Below are 20,437 nucleotides of genomic sequence, written 5' to 3'. Positions count from 1 at the left end.
ATTCATCAGTGTGCGATAAAATAATTGATGTATTTCTTCGATTAAGCGGGTGCAGCACCGCCGCGTAATTTTTGAAAAATATTACTATTTTTCAAAAATATATCTATATATAAATCTTTCCTGCTCCCCCTCCTCCTTCCTTCCACGCCTACGATATGTAATAACGTGGATAAAACTGTCGACTCGACAGTCAGCCAGGTTAGGATCGCAGCTTGACGATAAATGTGCTAGGAGAACAAGACGCATGCCGGAAACGAGCGGGTCGATGCGACGTAACGTGCATGTAAGTGCGCGCGCGCTCGCGCGTTGTATTAATTAGATCCAACGTCCGATCGGAATTGACTTAATCGACAGCAGGTGCATCGATCAAGGATAATGTTCCGGGAACGACATGCCTACACATACGTACGGCGCCGCGACGTTGAGTCCTTAATCAAGCAGCTGATAGGAACGAGGAGCGATATGTTGTAAATTACACGCGACGGTCATTAAATAGAATAATGCGGTGCGTGTCAATTATAGAGGCAGATGGAACTACGCAATTATTATTATTATTATTAGCATTAGTCGTGTGAGGACATGTAACTACGCGCGAAAGAACAAATTGGTGGGCGCTCCTTTCGAAGGACGAGCGGACGCACGGCGGTGTTACGACGAGAGATAGCGTTAAGTCCGCGTTTTTTCTCCATCGAGAAAAAAAAACAGATATCGTTACGTTGCGAGAGAAAGGCAAGGTGAGTTGCAAAACCGATTATTTCTGTTATTTTCTAACAAATAAAAGAATTAAGTAAGCAAAATTTCTATATCAAATCTAGTATCAAAAATGACTTTGAAATCCCTTGCTTGATTCTGAAATTTGTCAAAGAACAGTAGAAATAATCGATTTTGCCAACTTACCCCGATCTCCCCTAAAGGTAGATCTTTCGATTTCAATCCTTGCATTTTGTGATGATCTGAAAAAAGAGCGGCCGAACTCTCATCAAGCTTTTAGCCCCATTTTGTATGGTATTCAAAGTCCTAAATTATTTTTTGTAAATTATAGCTATATATTGATGATTAAAGATATATAAGTATCAAAGTGATGTACATCTCACAATTTGGGAGAAAATGGTCCAAAAAGATACGTATTCTGTCAAAATATAATATTGTTACGATTTTTGTAGGAAACGTATCGGAGACGTTGCAAGAAACTGGAATGCCGCAAAATGGAACTCAATTTGGCTGCACTCTTTGTCCCTTAATTTTACACACAGGAAAATTCATATTGCGCTCGATTAAATGCCACTTGTTTCAAGTGTTTCCTAAATTTACATATCCGCAAACCTATTATAAGTTCATCATAAATATTAAATTTATATACAAAATGCAGTCTGAATTCTAGTGAGTTTAGTATTTCGATCAACAAATATTCAATTAAAAAAAGAATTCGATTTGCTTGCTATATAAAGTCTCGCGAAGCTATCTTTTTTTGATAAAGTTTTATAATATTCTTGTAAAGAGAATAAAGTTTTCTTTTAAGTACACGACAAAATGCGCTCTTCTAAAATTTGTGATAAATATACATTTTTAAGATACTATTATCAAGACAATATTCTTTGTTGAAGATAAGTATTGCTTGAAGGAAAGAAAACTTAGTAATCGCTTTTCTTATCAGCAGACTGTTTTTCGGTGTTTCAATATATTGTGAGAGAAAAAATATTTAAAAAATAAGAGATATTCGTTCGATGGACATTAATAACACTTATTTACTTATATTGACATAAAATATTTTTTTCACTTAAGAAAATATACATTTTCTTAAAAAGCTTAGCTTCTTATGAAAAAAAGTGTTAATTCTATTTAAATAAAGGAATTTGAATCTAAGTAATTATATTACTAGTATCTACACCGAATAAATATTTTTCATTTTTTGGATATTTTGTTTCTCAGTGTATGTAATTCAATTGGTATTATATACACTGAGAGAAAGACCTTCTAGAAATTAATAAATATTTATTTGGTGAGTACTAACTTACGCATGCGGGAAAATTTCGAAAGTTAAGAAGAATAAATTAAAGTTGATGCATTAATCACCGATCGGTGGAAATGACAGTCGGCTAATCGGTTGACGCACTGGCGTACACCACGCGATCGTCCGTGAGCGAAGAGACTTCGCAGAGACCAACGGAATTTCGACGGAAACGCGAAAGCTCGCCGGAAACGCGAGGACTTCGTACGACGTGTCGCACCTGTGACGTCGCAACGTATTATTACCGCGGCATTGTGTTACATACGTTGTTACGAGTCGAGAGGAAGGCGAAGGTGGCCGTTAATACGGCATTCGAGTCATACTTTACGAACTACGATGCGTGACAGGAAGCTGCGGCGCTCATTATACGAGTCCTTTTCCTGCCTTCTCACCGCCGCGAGATAAATTACTCGACGGGGATTAATCCGACGAAGTGATCAATCGCGGCAACGATTACTACCCATTAACAAACACACGTTGTTGAAGCTTTCAATACGCGGCCGACTATCCTACCCTTGCCCGTCGTTGTATGCCAATCCGCAAAAAAAAAAAAAAACGAATAAAAATTGTGTCTCAATGTGTTTAACAGCGTTTGAAACGTGTCTCTCCTCTCAAATATATGCGTACAGATAATTAACCCCCTAATATAAATTGAATTAATAATTATTAATTAAAATAAATATGGTAAATTAATAATTATTAATTAATAATTAATAATTTAATATCTCAGAATAATCAGTCAGCAACAAATACAAGAAGCTAGAAAATTTGCGCATCAGAAGAATCTCAAGTAGTCAAATCCACTAGAATAGTGAATTCTTATGTATTAAATTTCTTTCCACCTTCTTTTGAGAAGGTAATTTCTTAATATATAAACTGCGCGCACACGATGCGAGTTAATCCTTTATGTACTTTGCACGACATTGACAATTCGCTCAAAAAATATTCCGTTAAAGAAAATGAAAAAAAAAGTTCATTCCACAGACGATTTTGGTGTGTAATATTCAAATTGAGCACGACAATTTTATTATTATTAGTAACGGTATGTGAGCGGTAGAATGTCGAAACTTTCAAATGCAGACTAGCACTTGAAAGCGCAAAATGTGCACAAACAGAAATTCCTACATGTTTCCTATGTTTTAATATTCGCTCCGGATTACCCGGATAATTCGCGTTACTCGCGAAAATCAATGCGATTTCTACGCTACTGCATGCACTATTGATAATGGTATCATTGTGTTGTCTGACTCACCGTTGCGCGTCGCAATGGCCTATCTCCTGTCTCATGGCATTCTGGACCACATCCTTCCAGTTTCCTTGGTATCCAGCGCTCACAGCAGTCGACAGCACTTCACTCGCGGAACTTTAACGATGTTTAACGATTCAACGTTAGTCCGACAACTTTAGATGTGCGCGATATTTTAAGACGTGCCGGCAAACCGCGACTGTTCTCATCTTTTTGACGAGATCGCGCAAAGGCAGAGCTTTGCAACGAGATCAGGTGGCACAACAGTGCCGCAACGTCAATAACATCGCATTGTTAATTTATTTTTTCATCGCGCGTTGCTCGAAATAATGATTATTGAATAATATTTGCACCTGAAAATGCAAAATTTAATTTCTCTTATTTATTCTTCCATCGCGTGCGTAATTATGTTTATTGAATAACATTTCACCTAAAAATGCAAAATTTTATTTTCTTTTTAATTTACACTTTTATCGCGCGTTACACGGAGTTATGTTTATTGAGTGGCACATGTTTAAACCTGTAAATTTATAAAATTTCACAGCGAACACAATATCAGTGCGCTCGCAAAGGAGACAACTCTCGTATCGCATGAATTTGTAGCGATACATTGCTTCGCCATACTTTGGTGAATTCGGTCAAATGAAATCCTATGTTTGCGCGAGAAACGTGAATGTATACGAAAATGACCGGTAACAGAATAAATACACGATAATCGGAAAGTGAATGTGTGTGTAAGAAAATGGAAGTTTACGTTTGTCGAAACGGAAGTTTCATCGCGAAATCTGTAAATACAAGCGAACTTTGCGCGAATTCGCGTACTACTCCAAAAAATTCCCGATTGTCACGATTTTCGCGAGTACTTCTACTGGAAATATCTAGAACTATTAGAAAGATTTTAACAAGAGCAAGTAACAAAAACAAATAAAAAGTCGGTTCGATCGCAGCAAAGCTGCATAAATTTCACATCGCGATTAGAAGGCCACTAGCGTTTTGTTCGTCACGTAATGACGACAGACCGATTCCGAAAGAGAACTCGGAATAGTCGGCTAAACCCGCGGATGAAATGGCGATCGGAAGCTCACGATCGCACCCGGAAACTTGTGTTTCCAATGGGAATTGTGTAAACAATTCTCCATATCTCTTCTGGTACGTACACGCAACACAACATGCAAAAATCTATGATCAAAATAAATCGCAATCTAAATTGAAGATGTAGAGGACTTCTAAAACTGTGCAATTTTTTACTTTTCTTCAAAGAATAAATTTTTTACTGCGTTATACAATCGCGACTTTCGATACTTTTGACTGTAGAGAGAAGCGGGGCAACTATTTGTAAAAAGTCAATACGTATATTCTCTTTTATACAACTCTTTTTTGTACTTTTGGTAAAAACATCCTAAATATTATTAAAATAGTCGAAATTGTATTTCCAAGATCTAAAACTTGAAGAAAATGAGAAATGTTTTTAAACATTTAAACTTTCAAATCTTCTTAACACGTCAATGTGTTAAGCAAGAACGAAATTATTTATGCGTACTTCCTTCCCACGTTTGCTCTAATAGGTCCTCTATATTTTCAATTTTGATTGTACAAAGTAAATCACATTGATTTCTATAAATTCACGGAAACGGAACCATCACCTTCAATTTTCCCTTTTGTCACTCACCGAAGCAACGCGAACTCAGAGCCGGCCACGTTCTGCATTCAAGTCTGGAACAAAAAGATACAATTTTGCGATTAGATTCTGAAATGGAGAATTTTCAATGTGTAAGACAGAGAAAAATAGGCAATTTTTACGAATATTTCCAAGAAAAATAGAAGAATTCTTTCAACTGAATTTTTTTGTACTTATTGTGTTGGATTTGAACAAATATATACAAATTTTTGGATCATTGAGGGGGATTAATAATAATAATAAAAACGTAACTGTATCACATTGACATGTTCGGAGGAAAATAGGGATTGTCTGTTATTTTTTCCTTGTAACCTTACCTTATAATTTCTATATAATTTCTGAAACGCATACGCCTTGTTCAGTGCGAGAATGCTCCCATCGGGAAACAAATTCTCCCATTGCACAAGACAATGCACTCCGAGGCCCACACAAAAAATAGCGGACAAGCTATCTGGTCACGAGTATACAATCGCGACTTTCGATACTTTTGACTGTAGAAAGAGGCGGGGCAACTATTTGTAAAAAGTCAACACGTATATTCTTTTTTATACAATTATACTTTTGGTAAAAATATCCTAAATATTATTAAAATAGTTGAAATTGTGCTTCCAAGATTTAAAACTTGAAGAAAATGCGTGAGAAATGTTTTTAAAAATTTAAAGTTTCAAATCTTCTTAACATGTCAATGTGTTGAGCAAGAACGAGTAGATTAACCTTTTATGATCATAATTAAGATCATTCGAATGACTGCATTCTAGTGTTCGATCGTAAGAGGCTAAGCGGATAAGTGTAGAAAATCTGTAAACCTACCTTCGAGCCGACCCTGCTTGGCCCGAACCGGATCCTCCGGTGCTGCACAAACATTCACTGGAATCGCGTCCTCTACAACTGCGTCTACCATTGATCCATCAGATCTGTAATCAAAAATAATTTTCCTGGTTAGTTAAAACAACAAAGAATTGTCATTCCCAATTTTTAAAATTAACTAGAAACAGCGAATTATGGAAATATAGGAGTGTAATAATTGCAAAGATTATATTTTTAGAAATAGAGGAGAATAATTTGAAATTTGAAGACGCAAAAAGAAAATATGCGCTATGACTACATTTCTTTTTTAACCCTTAAGCGTCTCAATAGTTCGTGTGCAATATCTTTTAACAAAAATATTCGTTAAAGTACTGAAATTAGCAATTGCAAGTAAACACTTTATTGAAGTATCATCTGCTCTTTATCATATACTACTTCTTATCCAATAAAAACAAAATGGGGAGGACTCCATGCCGTAATTAACGTTGATAAAAATAACTAAGAGGGTTAAATAGCTGTTAATAAAAATAACTAAGAGGGTTAAATAGTCGCCATTTCATTTTAAAACTTGCTGTAATCACCCTTTAAATATCTGAACGTATGCCACACTCTCTGCTCGCGATGATCCCCCGACGAAATAATCACACACGCGTAAAATATCGTAATCTGTTTCACGGAGTGAGGTTGATTTCACGTTCCGATTGATCGGAAAAATTTCGAATAGCACGCGACGTATTCACTACGCGCCGCACACCGTTATGATCGGAATTGAGTTGCGCGTACCTACATATATGTGTCTGTATTGTTCTGACCGCGTCAAGGTTGTGTGTTCTCCCGATTGTCGGTTAGGCATGAGCAGCCGTTGTATCATTTGTTTTTACTATCTAACGTCCCTGTTGTTATGATATGAACTTTTTGCGGTCTGGCCTGTCATGCCGGGTAATATACACGATATTACAGCGCTACGACAACAAAAGCTTATACTATATTTTGATGATATTTGATTTTTTTTAGTAATCTAATTTTATAGTATTTCTAGTTTTTATAATATTTTATAACTAATAGCATATTTATTTAAATCTAAATTCTTTTATTTAAATAGAGTAAATAATTGCTTAAAATGTATATTTTCTTATTTGAAAAGTATTTTATATTAGTACAAATAAATATACTGTCAGTACTCACCAAACGAATATTCATTATTTCTTAGATATTTTTTTAAATATTTTTTCTCTTAATGAGTGTTGCACATACAGCATCTACACGCGTTTCAGCGTGGCCTATCGCGACTGTTGAAATTTAACACACATAACTGAAACTTAATAATTGCAATTTCACGTTTTGTTTAGTAATGTGGAACCACAAAACACAAATGAAAATACAAATATCACAAAAGTCTGCAAAAGTTATTAAGTATTGTTCAAACAAAGAGGGGTATCGAATTACCAGAGATATTCCAAATGATATTTTCAATCGGAAACGAAAATTGATCTGCACCAAAGGAAGATATGAAATTTAATATGGGAAGTATTTTGTCGAAAATTTAATTTCCCGCAGTCGTCCGGGAATTAATGGTCGGTGATTTAGTCCGAGAAAATTCGATAGCTTGAAAGTATCAGTTAATCGTTAAAAATAGTCCGCGCGGGATGCAAATTCCAATTTGCAATCGGTTTTGTCGGGAACGCGGCTTCCAATGCGAGTCAAATTTATTCTATGTTTTTGGCTTGTCTTTCCATGTGGAACAATTCCCTCTCGGGTTGTCCTACGTACGTAAGAACGCCTCTCGTTGTCGCAAAGATCAACATAAAATCGTCGCAGGACTCGCGTCGAACGATCGACATCCGCTTCCGCCCTGCGGCTCGAATTTTCATTGATTTTTCCGACATCAATCCTCTCCTTCCTCGTCGCTCTTCGCCGACGACGGGGCTTGCACTTAATTGCTACGTTCGATTAAATTAATCCTATTTAAAGGGGACGCGAGAGAACGGTGCACGGAGGGCGCGATTACAAAGTCGAGCGAATAACTATAACTCCTCCTCGTCGTCGTCGTCGTCGTCGTCGTCGTTGTCGGAAAACTCGTCGGCTATGGCTGGGGCATTAATTGGCTCCTTTTATCGCGACTTTACGCTAATCGAGAGAAGGAGAGAGAATGTAGCTGCGCCACCGTTATCGGCGTCGTTGGAGTGACGCGCGTAAATTCGCATTGATTAAAATTCCGAATACAGTCGGCTAATTTCGATGATAAAGGACGTTAAATAACAGGGTATTCATAAGTGCCCCGCTGATGGACTTTAATTAGCGGGCGTTTCGGCGCGCGCACGAGAGAGAGAAAGAGAGATCGGCTAATTAATCGCCCGGTATAATCGAATTCGTGTTTTATTTGGTGTCACGCTCTCGACGGATTTTATCAGTGGTATAACAACAAAACTCGTTGGTGTGGCACGAGAGATCGGTAGTCGCAGTCGACGCCAACTCTAAATTATATATTTATTTTTTTATAAATAGTAGTGTGCAAGCGAACGCGTCAAAATCAGTTCGTTGACGGAGACGGATCCAGACACGAGAGAAACGCAGAAAAAGACAGAGAGAGAGAGAGAGAGAGAGAGAGAGAGAGAGAGAGAGAGAGAGAGAGAAATCTCGTTACAATACTGCATCGTCACTCCGCCGTGTCATTTCTCATCCCCGTTATCTCGCGCAACTCTCTTGGAGAAATCATCCCTTCGTCACAAGACGAGGAAACAAAAGGTGGCGACAGAGAGAGGGACTGAGGACTGACTGAGAACTTACTGAGGACTGATTGAAGACTGACTGAGAACTGACTGAAGACTAACTGAGGATTAACTGAGGTCTAAGAGAAAGAGAGAGAGGGAGAGAGAGTTGGTTAATAAGTTGCGCTGATTTCAAGATAAACTAATGGAGGAAATTGGAGAGTCCTACTCTGTCGAACACCCTGTATATCAACTGTCAACGATGACTAATCGAGGCGTCACGTGCGTCACTCCGTTTATCTATAGAACGCGAGAAGTGCGATCGACTTCGAACGCCCCGATCGACTTCGCCCCATTTTACGGACGCTTATCGATCCACAGCGCTGGCCGGCGTCGTTTACGGCGTTTGCCGTTAAACTCGACTGACCTTTCCCTCGTCCGAGAGCGGTCTATCGACTGTTAAATTCCTTCTGCACGCTATAAATAATTAATTCGTGCTACAAAGGACCCACCTCGTCTCTCCTGTTCTCTCTCTTTCTTCTTTCCTTCCCGCGAGATCGTCTTCCAGATCGTCCGAAATAACGCGCGAACTCGAAGTCTTGCGGTGGTTGTGAATGAAAGAAAGAGCAGAGAAGCGAGATCCGCGCTTCTTCAAGACAGCCGCCCTTTCCGAGATGATTTTGCACGGGAAAGAAAAACACTTCAACGCGAGAAAAGTGAATTCCATTAGAGCGAATAAATTCGGTTATCGGTGTCGCATTTGCGCGGCAAGCGCCGGCAGCGCAGTGGCGAATTTCATCTGCAGGCTTTCGACGAAATCACCTATTTTTTATTAAGCTCTCTTCCCTCGCGCTATAATCTCTGCCGAAGTGGTGCCCAATTTCGCATCGACGCCGCCCGAATTTTCACACCGACACAAAAATCGGGCTTGCCGTGTCGACGCGTCGCGTCGCGTCGTGACGCACGTTGTCACGGCGCGTCACGCAGCGGCGCGTTCCCGATGTTTTGTCAGCTCGTCACGCCGGCGAGAAAAATCTTCCGTCAAATATCATTTTCGCGACGCCGCGCGCGAGCACGACGCGACGATCGCGTCGATTCTGGAGGATCGACAGAGCGCGATCCGCGAACTTCGCCTCGCCTCGCGATTAATTTCCAGACGTATGTAATGTCTAGTACATCATTTCTTTTCGCATTTGTATTTTCAGGCCTCAAGTACCTTCACTCGGCCCGAATTCTCCACAGGGACATCAAGCCGGGGAACCTCCTAGTGAATAGCAATTGTATATTAAAAGTGAGTACACACTGATCTCTAGATATCGCCGAATTCGCACGTTTCCAATCACCCCGCAGTGTTCCGTGTCGCGTGAAAAAGAGAGTTAACAACAGCCTCTTGGCCATTGTTCCCGAGGTGACGCTCGCAGACATGCAGAATACACTGAGCATTCGCAAGATCGAAGGACAGAGATATGTTAATCGAAACGCTTTCTCTGTCACACAGTACTTTAGGAGGGAAAACAGCAGAGTGAACACACATAGCAAAGGAGAGAGAAAAATAATGTGCATTTTTTTCATTGTGCGAAAAGACACACAAACGATACGTGTGTGCGCACGCTCACATAATATATCCTCAAAGGATGTACATCGTGTTCTTCTTTGCCTTCTCTCTTTCTGTTCTGCAAATGTAGCGACATCCAACCACTTTTATACATAGAGATTTTATATTTCTAACATTTTCAATGGAATTCTAATAATATAACTACACTACAAGATACAATGAGTCACGTGGATTAATTAACTTAATAACCACGTGATCGTTTCTTTTCTTTCCTCTTCCCCATTAACTACACATTAGACGAGGAAAACATCTCTTTATTGCCCTATCTTACTAATGCCGACTTCGGCTCTCCCATGGGAATGCTCAGTCTATTTTGCACGTCTATAGTGACAATTCTAAAATTCGTATCGCGAGATTCAGCCGAAACACTCGAAGCACGAGGTGTCTCGGTACACCTCGAGTCACGCCAAGTGCACAACGAGGTATTTTCACTGCCTAGATCTGTGATTTCGGATTGGCCCGGGTGGCGGAGCCCGATCAGAACGTGCACATGACCCAGGAAGTGGTGACACAGTATTATCGCGCGCCGGAAATCCTGATGGGCGCGCGGCACTACACCGCCGCGGTGGACGTGTGGAGCGTCGGTTGCATTTTCGGCGAGCTTCTTCGCCGGCGAATCCTCTTCCAGGCCCAGAGCCCCGTGCAACAGGTGAGAAGCCCCAAAAATTCGCCGGCTTTTGATCGCGAAACGATCGCACAGTTCAAATTGTGTTAAATATACGCGCAGAAAACAATTCTGTTGGTGCAACCGAATTTTCGGTTGCTCAGGGATCAGGCGAAAACTCGGCTGTAGGAACAGAAAAATTCCTTTATAAGGCTTCTGTATAGTCAATTGTTCTCAGTTGCCTCAACCGAGCTCTAATATCGTTAAATGTTCAGACGAATATTTTCGATTGCGACAACAGAAATATTAGTTCTTATAACAGATATCGCTTCTGATCACCTAATTTTCAGATGGTTCCTATTCGGTTGCACCAACTGAAATTTTTTTTGCGTGTACGATTAAACGCAAAAAACGTTTTTCTGCCTAATTGTAGCTCGAGCTGATCACGGAACTGCTGGGTTCGCCCAGCCTCGAGGAGATGAGGTACGCGTGCGAGGGCGCGAAAACGCACATGCTGAGAAGGGCGCAGAAACCACCCTCGCTCACGTCACTGTACAATCTCAGCAACCAGGCGACGCACGAGGCCGTCCATTTGCTCTGCCAGATGCTAGTCTTCGATCCCGTAAGTTTGCCAACCCCTTTTCCTTCCGCCTCTCTCAACGGCCTTCTTGAGTTCATTCGTTCGCGAAAACGCACACGACTATGAGCGAAAATGTTGCAAGGCAATTCCCGCGAGTGTACACGTTAGAGCATACACGTGCACACGTATATGCGATATGTCTGTCGCGCAGGACAAGAGGATCACCGTGGTGGACGCCCTGGCGCATCCTTATCTGGACGAGGGCCGACTGCGGTATCATTCGTGCATGTGCACGTGCTGTTACACGACAAGCGCCGGGATGCGGCAATACAGGGTGGACTTCGAGCCCTCGGCGACCCATCCCTTCGACGATCTCTGGGAGCGAAAGCTCACGAGCGTGCAGCAGGTGAAAGGTGAGAGGATCATCACCCCCGGGATTTCGCCGCGTCGGGAAATCTGACGCGGACGAACGTCGCGCGACTGCGCCATATTTCGTACGGTTTCACTACGGCAGAGTGTTATTCGTTCACGCGGCCACCGGGAAGAGCGGGCAGGGAGAGTGCAAATTTATGATTTTCATTATTTCCGTCTCTCCACTCCTCCCGGATGATGAATCAGATTCTGCGCCGGCGGGTTTGTGCGTTTCTACGCGGAAGGCCCGATTGATAGTCGGAGATTCGCACTTAACGGTACAAATTGCGAGGTAAATCCGCAATGTATCGTCCGTGGAACGTCTCGCGTATCGAGAATAGTGACGTGCAGTAAGTATCTCAGGCACGTGGCTGGCGCTATTCGAGAACAATAACCGCGATAAACGCTCCCGCGTGTGTGTGCACGCGTGTATGTGCGCTCGTCGCGATAAATCATAGTTTATCTCCGCAGTCTGGCCGGAGAACCGTGAAGTTCTCTCTCGTGTGTCTTTCCTCGCAGTAACCGTGGATTCCGCGACTGACATGAAAAAATATCCTGCTGTCGTCAGTAATCTCGTAACTCATTTTTGCCGGACGCAGAATTACATTGAAATTTCGAGCGAGCCGGGCGAGACGTCGTGTACGACTGGAGGAGCGCGATTCGCGAATGAATTTAATTATCTGCGCGGCCAGAAAAAATACGCTCCGCGTAAGAATGCGGAAAATTTTGTAAAATTCAGAGAGCCAAAATCCGGAGAAACATAAAGAGTTCTTTTTTTATCTGGAGCGGTATTTTTTCTCTGCAAGGTGGTTTCACTTTGATACAGAGATAATGATGGCAACAGTCACGGAGCATTAATAAATTTCTGAAAGTAACGATCGCGTGCAACGTTCACGCGAGATGACACGAAGAACATTTAGCGGTGCATTTAACGCGCTGACCGCGTGATGAGAATATGAACTATCGCGTTCATTATTTATGGTGTCATTAATTCGACCACGGGAAATTCTATCGTCACTGTCATCAACTCACTCGCCAAGCCTTTTTACTTCCTCCCCCCTCTCTCCCTCCCCCCTCTCTCTCTCTGTCTCTCTGTCCCTCTGTCTGTTTCTGTTTCTCTGTCTCTATTTCTGTCTCTGTTCTGTCTTCCCCTTTCCGTCCCTACTCTCTCACTCTATCATATGATAGAACGATCCACATCGTTGTGTTTCTGTTTCAGAGGAGATGCACAAATTTATAGCAGAGCAACTGAACCCGTCGCGAGTGCCGCTCTGCATAAATCCGCAATCTGCAGCGTTCAAGAGCTTCGCGAGGTAAGCCGCATGTGCCGAGTCTACAAATCCTCCCTTTGATTCGATCGATGACACGCGATGTCCCAAAACTACCGGAGATACCCGAGGTCGAAAACTGTAACGAGCAAGCCCGTTTGTTCAAATTATTTGAGACACCAGTCGTTCCTGAGAATTGTCGGGCGAGGATTTAGAAATTTGCTTTGCGGGAATCGAGCTGGATAGTGCAAATCGTTCGATGAATGAAATCTCGTTTCTCTTAACTTTGAACGGACTTTAAGCTTAGCAGAGTGACGATTTACGCGTTGGTCGCGAACATATTCGAGAAGATTGGCGAAAAGGAAGATGCCGATTCTCTACTATTATTGACCCTGATTAAAGCATTTCCAGCTGTAAGAAGCGGCGATAGTTCTGGGACATCCGGTACAGCACGACCTGACCCACGAAAGTCCCGAGTCGCATACAGAAAAGTCACCAGAGCCAATCGACAAGGAGCAAAACCCCGACAAAACTCTAAAAAGAGTAATATATTCGCGCCCATCTCCCCCTCCCCCCGCCCTGCCTCTTCGTTTCCCCTCGAAGCTAATCGATTATTTTTCCCTCTCCGGATCCGTGCATCCTCCGAGCCGTAATCCCGGATCCCCGATCAAAAGACAGACAGAATAATAATCTCCAAGAGAGTTCATAGAGAGGCGCACAGTGTTTTTGAGCGGTCGAGTAGAGAACAAGCGGGATATATATCGGGTGTTCGGAGAGAGTAGCGCTGACTTTGAGCCAGCTGAGTCTTTCGACGCGCGTAACGCAAACTTCCAAATTGAAATTAAGAGAAGAAAGTAAAGAAAGAAGAAAGAGGGGCCTTTTGTCCTCTGGCGATCCTCTTACTAATGTCCTCCAAAGACGCGATTTTATCTCCAATTACCATTGCTTCTCAGAAGAAAAGAATATCGAGAAACAGAGATGCACGAGAGTGCATCCTGCCCTGTCGGCCCATTGTGACAATCGCTGTGTGCGATCTCTCGAGACACACGTTGTTTACTACGTATGCACTACTCAACAAGATCTGATTTCCTTTGTAGAAGTACGGTGACCGATTATTTCAAGCCCGATTCCTCTCATTGAAAAGTGCCAGGCGAAAGAGACGCCGGCGCGTCTAGATTTTTTCAGCGCGCAAACCAGTCTTGCGAGTAGCAGAGAGAGAGAGAGAGAGAGAGAGAGAGAGAAAGAGAGAGATTACTCGTGAATGTATCTCACGAGACACGATGACCAAAGTCTGAGATACGCGTATGCGACTCCGTAAACTACCGTGTAAATAAACGCAAACGCCGAATATAAAGTCTTTTCCAATCGTTGCCCAAAGTGCCCAGCGAAACGATCTCGAGGACGTGCGCGCGCTCGCGTCGTCGTCGTCGTCGTCGTCGCGACTTCTACAAAACGCGTGTGTTGTTGAGTAGTGCGTCACTTGAAAGTGATATGTTGGATGTGTAACAATTGTTCGTCTTACTTACTGCCGTCAAGTTAGAGCAAGCCGATCGCCGAACCAGCGGCCTGTGCCGCGTATACGTACACGTTACTACTTCTACTACTACTACCACTACCACTACCGACTCAGCTATCTACCACTGTCAGCTACTATCGACTACTACCGCTATCGTCTACTACTACTACTACTACCGCTACTACCACTACTACTACTACTACTACCAATCGTGTTACGCCTCCTCCTGAACGAACCGAACGAACCGAGAGTCAGCTATAGTCGGCGCGACCTCGCTCGCAGAGGTACATGATCCAGCCTATCTTTTATAATAGCAATTATTGCGTTGTCTGTGTTATATACTGTCTCGTTTTGGGTGCTCTTCTCTGTTTGGCCTCACGTTTTACCGTACATGTGCGTACTACGCCTCTTGCGTTCCGCCGGACGCTGTTTGCGCTTCGCGTACAGAGCACAGGGCGCGGCCTCGTCCCTGTCCTTAGAGTCCTCCCAAGGTCCTCCGCGTGCAAGTAGACGGCGGCACTGAATCGAGAAAGGGCAATTTGCCGGTCTATTTGTACGCGTCGGAAAGTTACGGGGAATGGACGGCGATACCGAGACGTCTGCTCTCTGTACAACGTCGCGTCCGGATCGGTTGTGTCGTATTTCGTGGCAAGGCGAGCCGATCGCGCTTCAACGGGGTGACACTTACTCAGCACCGAGTGCGATTATCGCGTGTGAAACACCAAGTAGAGGGAAATCGTAGCGCGCGAGCCGTTTGTAATCATGTCTACTCATGATGCTCGATTCCTCGAAGATCCGCGAGACGAGAGACTAGTATTGCACCGAGTGGAAAGTGAGAGAAAATTCCGTCTTGTGAAAAAATTTGGTTTGCCCATTCGGCCGATTGCCGCGCGGATTTAGGCGACGACGCGATTTCCTCGAGTGACGACGACAGATTAGCGTCAACGGCGCTAATTAGCGGCAGTTTCGCGTACGCGCAATTAACGGGCCCTTTAAACATCCGCGCGACCTATATATATATGTGTGTGTATATATATATATATACATATATGTGTGTAGATATATATACACCCGGTGGTCTCGGCAGAATACCGTTCCTTTGTCCGACGAATGCTTCCGTTCTCTCTCTCTCTGTTGCTCTGCCGGACGAGAGCGTCGCTGAAGCGAGAAATCGCATCGCTGTCCCACTTTCGCAGACTCTAAGGCGAGTCCGAGGAAATCTAATTAAAAAGAGAGGACAATTACGATCTTCGAGGAACGTCCGACGATTACGACCCACTCCTTCGCCTCTCACTCTCTTCGCTTTTTAGAATAACCACAAAAGTTTGTTGTACATACTGCGTTAACACATGCAGCGATAACAGATGTGGCAAATGGCGAATAATAATTGTGTGTTATTTTAGTTCTCAAGTTCCGGCTTTAAAAACAACCAAGTACACGAAGTGATACATATTTGTAAGTAACAACAATATAGTAGAGAATATTAATCTTAAAGAGAATTTTTGTATGAGGATTGTGTTTAGATATAAACAAATACACACATATGTATATATAAATATATAAATATAAATATGTATATATATATATATATATATATATATACATATATATACACACACGGAGTGTCCCCCAGCTTGATTTTATAATCTCTTGAGGTGAACACAAAATTCTTATATCGTTTTGCAAAATTCGTAATAACTATTGAGATATTAATTAAAGATTTGTAAATAATGACGCTCGATATGCCAGATGATGATCATATTCTTGTAGGATGTCATTAGGTCAAACTAAACAAAACATTCCTCTACCATTTTGCAGATGACCACGTAGATTTTTAGTTATTAATTAAAAAAGACTGGTGCATTAGACTTCTGGTAGAGAACTTTTTGCTCAATTTGACCTAATGTACAAACATACGACAACAATTCATCACCATATCATACGTGATCATTCACAAATCTTCTACAATTAATATCTTGATTATTGCAATTTTCGCAAAACGTTTTGGACATCTTTGTTCATCTCAATTTGTCTCTACGTCCTCACGAGAGATTGTGACATCGAGCTGGAATACTCTATATGTATATATGTACACATGTATGTATATATATATATATATATGTACATATGTGTGTGTGTGTGTATATATATGGATCGATTTTTCTTAAATATGCGATTTGAGGAGAGGATTCTGCGCAGTTCTCTTCAAGAAATGAGTTCAAGGAGAATAAAAAACGGAATATCGCGGATTCGTCCTGCTGTCACCCCGATTTGGCGCGACGCAACTCGCCGCGTCCACATCCGCGTGATATCGCGGAAATTTTCGCTGCTCGCGCGTTGAAATATGACGTTATCAGAGAACGGAGAAAACGCCCGAACCGAACGCACTGTTCTACCAGCCTTATGAGCGTAAAAGAAGGCCTGATCCACCATGCAGCCTTCAGTTGAGAGAAACTTCGTCGATGAGAATAAGGAGCATCTCGCGACGCGCCAAAAGATAAATTAATGAGAAAGAAAGAATAAAATCTCACAAGTAGAATGCAAACTCTCTTTCGCGAAAATCTGCATAAATCGAGAAGAAGTTCTCCAATCTCCTTCGACCCTCCACTCCTCCCTCCCCCGCCCGTCCCTAGATCCTCGTTATAGTTCGCACAATCCGATGATAAAATCCGGTGGAAACATCCTATAGATCAGAGACCACCCATCCATCCGCCTTTATAGATAGATCGATGTCGAATCGCCAGAATTCAGAGTAAAGTCCTATCGAGATCCTGACAGCGTGGATGCTGTAGTTGGGTGGATCTTTTTGCCGTTTTCGCCGCGGATCCCAACGCGATCCTTCTGCGAACGGGAGCGCAATGACTGTAATATCAAGCGCGCGTTTTCCTTCCGGGTCAGTCGAGTCTGATTCACAGACACGCCTATCGATCGGACTTGGAGAATTGAGCGAGATCCAGATCGGATTTCAGCGAATTATCAAATTTGAATCCGTGAGCTTTCCTCGAGCAATTAAGAAGTTCCCGAGCCGGTGAGTCCTTCGAGTGTGTACATTAAGTTTCGGCTCGCGGTTGATCTAAGTGTGTCTCTGTTTCGGTCCCCCCGAGACCCCCCGCATATTTGTTGTCACTAATAACGAGGTTTCCTAGCAAATTCTGAGGTCTTATTTAACTTTGCGTGAAGTTAGCGCGTGACGTAGCTTATGCCGGTTCTCGCTTATTTAATAAAGTTCGAAGCCCGGTCTCTCTCTTCTCTTTGAACGGAGCTATACTCGCTGAAATAATCCTCGTGTATTACATCAGCAGATACTAATCCAGCGCTGTCTATCGAGATATCCCCGTGACACGTGTGAAAGTGAGTAATGTCGGAAGGATTATTTCTCGGGACGTAACGCGCTGCATTCACGTCCTCGTGCCTGCCGCTTTTAGAGCGTTGGAAGTTGCATTCGTAAATTTCTGTCTCTTGGGCGCGGCAATTGAATGCAAATTACGATCGCACTTGTCGCGGTTGTTCCCTCGCGCTTTCAGCAAACGCGCGAGATATTACTGTCATTTCGCCACGTCCGAGTCACGAGTCCCTGTCTTGGCGAGAATCTTACAATTCGTCGGATTTGCTTTGCCAAGCGAGCGCTAATCAACTTGACTCGCTGTTCGAACAAATTGTCGCAGAACTGTACGATGAATTTCCCTGATAAAACGCGATTTGTTTCCTTATCTTTAAGGAATGTTGCGGTTTCATACGTTCGAACAGTCTCATGACAAATCCGTCTTCATAAAGAAGAATCTATCTCGAAATGTCACATCGTGTTTCTGAGGTACACTCCGCACTCGTCGCGGAGATTTGAGAGAAGGAAAACCCGTCAGAGATATAAAGTAGATATAAAATATCATGTAATCAACAGGTTATAAATTTGGAAGCTGAGAAAAATCATCTCGAGGGCATTAAAACGTCGCATCCGGCGCGACGAAGCGCCATCACTTTTCTTACGTCGCCTTTAAGTAAACCATCTCTCGCGCGGGCGGGCGGAGAGGGGCAATTTCGTGCGGAAAATAATAATACGGACAAAGGGGAGAAATGCCCTACGCTTTTTCCCGCCGCGCGTAGCTTAATCTCGCTCTTATCGAGGACTTGGCAAGGCAAAGCCGCGACGTTCATATACTATGACGGTCGAAACTTTGCGACATTAATTTTCCAACAAGTCTCTGACACGAGGGTCATTTGGGAAGTATGTGTGGCCTGATACAGAGGCAGCGCTAATTTAGCTAGATCTTTGTCATCGTATTTCAAAGCCTTCCTTTTTATCAAGTTAAGTATGACGATGATTTGTCGATCGATCTTTGTCTGACAGTCTTTTTGACAATGCGCCAAAGTAAACGCCGCGAATGTCTCTGTGCGTTCATTGTTTTGACTGTTCCCCTATTTTTAGAATAAAGTAATAGACCCAGGTTTCATTGACGGTCATAAATCGATGCTAAAAATCTTTCAGATTTTCGCGCGACATCACGCCAAGAAGTACGAAAAATAGTGAGACTGTTTAGTTCGGTCTTTGCTGGCGCAAGTGAAGCTGACTGTTTAGTTCGGTCTTTGCTGACTGAACGCAAATTTTTTGCACATTGTCCTTTGGTGCATTGTCAAACAAGGATTGATCGACAGATCGCTCTGTATTGTCATACTTAATCTAACAAAAAAAAGGCTCTGAAATACGATAATAAGGATTTAGACAAATTCACGCTATCTCTGTGTCAATCCGAGTTGAAATTTTGGCCTTATGTTAAACTTTGAATTCTACAACGCAGTAGAAGCTAAGTTAACAAAAGGTTTAATTCTAATGATACAATTTACTCCTACTTTGACTCTGATGATGTTCGAAATTTCTCTTTTTACTTTCTTTAACGTTAAAATAGATGTTGAATAGAATAGTAAAGCTGAAAGTAAGAGCAAAATTTTGTCTCGAGAAGACACGTACTTTTCGAACGACCTACGTGCAAAGTCAGTCAAGAGTGACGCGAAAATCAAAGGAGACTCTTTGAGGAATTATAGATATCGTGAGCTTTCGACAGTCACTGTATACACATCAAGCTCGCTGAGCGTAACAGGGATGAACATCGGAAGGAACGTGTAGGCGATTGCGCGAATAGAGGACGAAGAAAAGTCAAGTCTGTATTAATAGTTATTACTTGAAATGTGTCCCGCGTGAGATACACAAATTTGAATTCAGAGTCAGATCTAAAAGACGATGAATGAAATAAATTTTGATCTAAAAAGTATAATGTAATTTTACGCATCGTCCTTTTTCTGGCAAACCGTATGATGCATTTGACGTTACATTTGCAATCGCTATTCCACTGAAAAATCACATCTGACTCTAAACACAAACCTGAAAGTCTCACTTAAAACGAGTTTCAAGCGACAGCTATTAATATGGGCTTCAGAGTTGGGCAAGGTGTAATCGGATTAATGATCAGCGATTGATGATTAACAGTTATGATTATCGGGTAATCAGTAATCACAGACGATTGATGAACGGTAAAAGAACAATCGAGGTCAAAATACTCATCAGTCACGATGAGATTGTCGATCATTAGTCAGAAAGTGACGAAATACTTTTCACTACGTGCGATTTTGATTCTTCCAATTAACATATCGCGACTCGACATAGAGACTCGTAATGTGACGTTCCGTTTTACGGCAAGCAATTAACGGATGAGGATCAGCTGTAACAGATTTGCTAGTGTGATTCACGACCGATGATCGACTACAGCCGTTTAGCTAGTGTTGCTTTAATCGGGATTACATGATTAATCGATGGCTAAAATGATTGCGAAAATAATTCATTATTGCCCAACACTGGAGGGAGCGCAGGAAAATAAGGGATATAGGTACAAAGTTTACGAGGAGGGGAAAAGCAGATTAATTGGAAACAGAATAATGCCTAAGAAGAGAGAGAGAGAGAGAGAGAGAGAGAGAGAGAGAGAGAGAGAGAGAGAGAGAGAGAGAGA

At 42.2% G+C, this 20,437-nt stretch overlaps 1 protein-coding gene and 1 long non-coding RNA gene across 4 annotated transcripts in view; one reads left to right on the top strand and one right to left on the bottom strand.

Annotated features, from left to right (window-relative positions):
• Positions 1-20,437, top strand: part of LOC116847248 (serine/threonine-protein kinase NLK) — a 113,354-nt gene that overhangs the window by 91,211 nt on the left and 1,706 nt on the right. Inside the window, exons 5-10 of one of the 3 annotated variants that reach the window (XM_032822074.1) lie at positions 9,653-9,738; positions 10,502-10,711; positions 11,100-11,288; positions 11,458-11,659; positions 12,877-12,970; positions 15,845-15,896. In XM_032822074.1, the coding sequence (XP_032677965.1) occupies positions 9,653-9,738; positions 10,502-10,711; positions 11,100-11,288; positions 11,458-11,659; positions 12,877-12,970; positions 15,845-15,887 (824 nt within the window). In that variant the 3' untranslated portion in view covers positions 15,888-15,896. Of the gene's footprint in view, positions 1-9,652; positions 9,739-10,501; positions 10,712-11,099; positions 11,289-11,457; positions 11,660-12,876; positions 12,971-14,461; positions 14,604-15,844; positions 15,897-20,437 lie in introns of those variants that run through there. The other 2 variants (XM_032822075.1, XM_032822073.1) reach the window with 2 other exon arrangements.
• The window catches only part of LOC116847252, a 52,341-nt gene continuing 35,857 nt past the window's right edge, over positions 3,954-20,437 (bottom strand). The window contains exons 2-3 of the long non-coding RNA XR_004378722.1: positions 5,743-5,846; positions 3,954-4,967 (exon numbers count right to left, since the gene is read on the bottom strand). This is a non-coding gene — a long non-coding RNA (uncharacterized LOC116847252). The remainder of the gene's footprint in view (positions 4,968-5,742; positions 5,847-20,437) is intronic.

This window comes from Odontomachus brunneus, unplaced genomic scaffold, assembly GCF_010583005.1.
Source record: "Odontomachus brunneus isolate Ranch 3 - 2012 unplaced genomic scaffold, Obru_v1 Obru_scaffold_075, whole genome shotgun sequence".
NCBI classification, from domain to species: domain Eukaryota; kingdom Metazoa; phylum Arthropoda; class Insecta; order Hymenoptera; family Formicidae; genus Odontomachus; species Odontomachus brunneus.
This window is presented reverse-complemented; position numbering and strand designations above follow the sequence as displayed.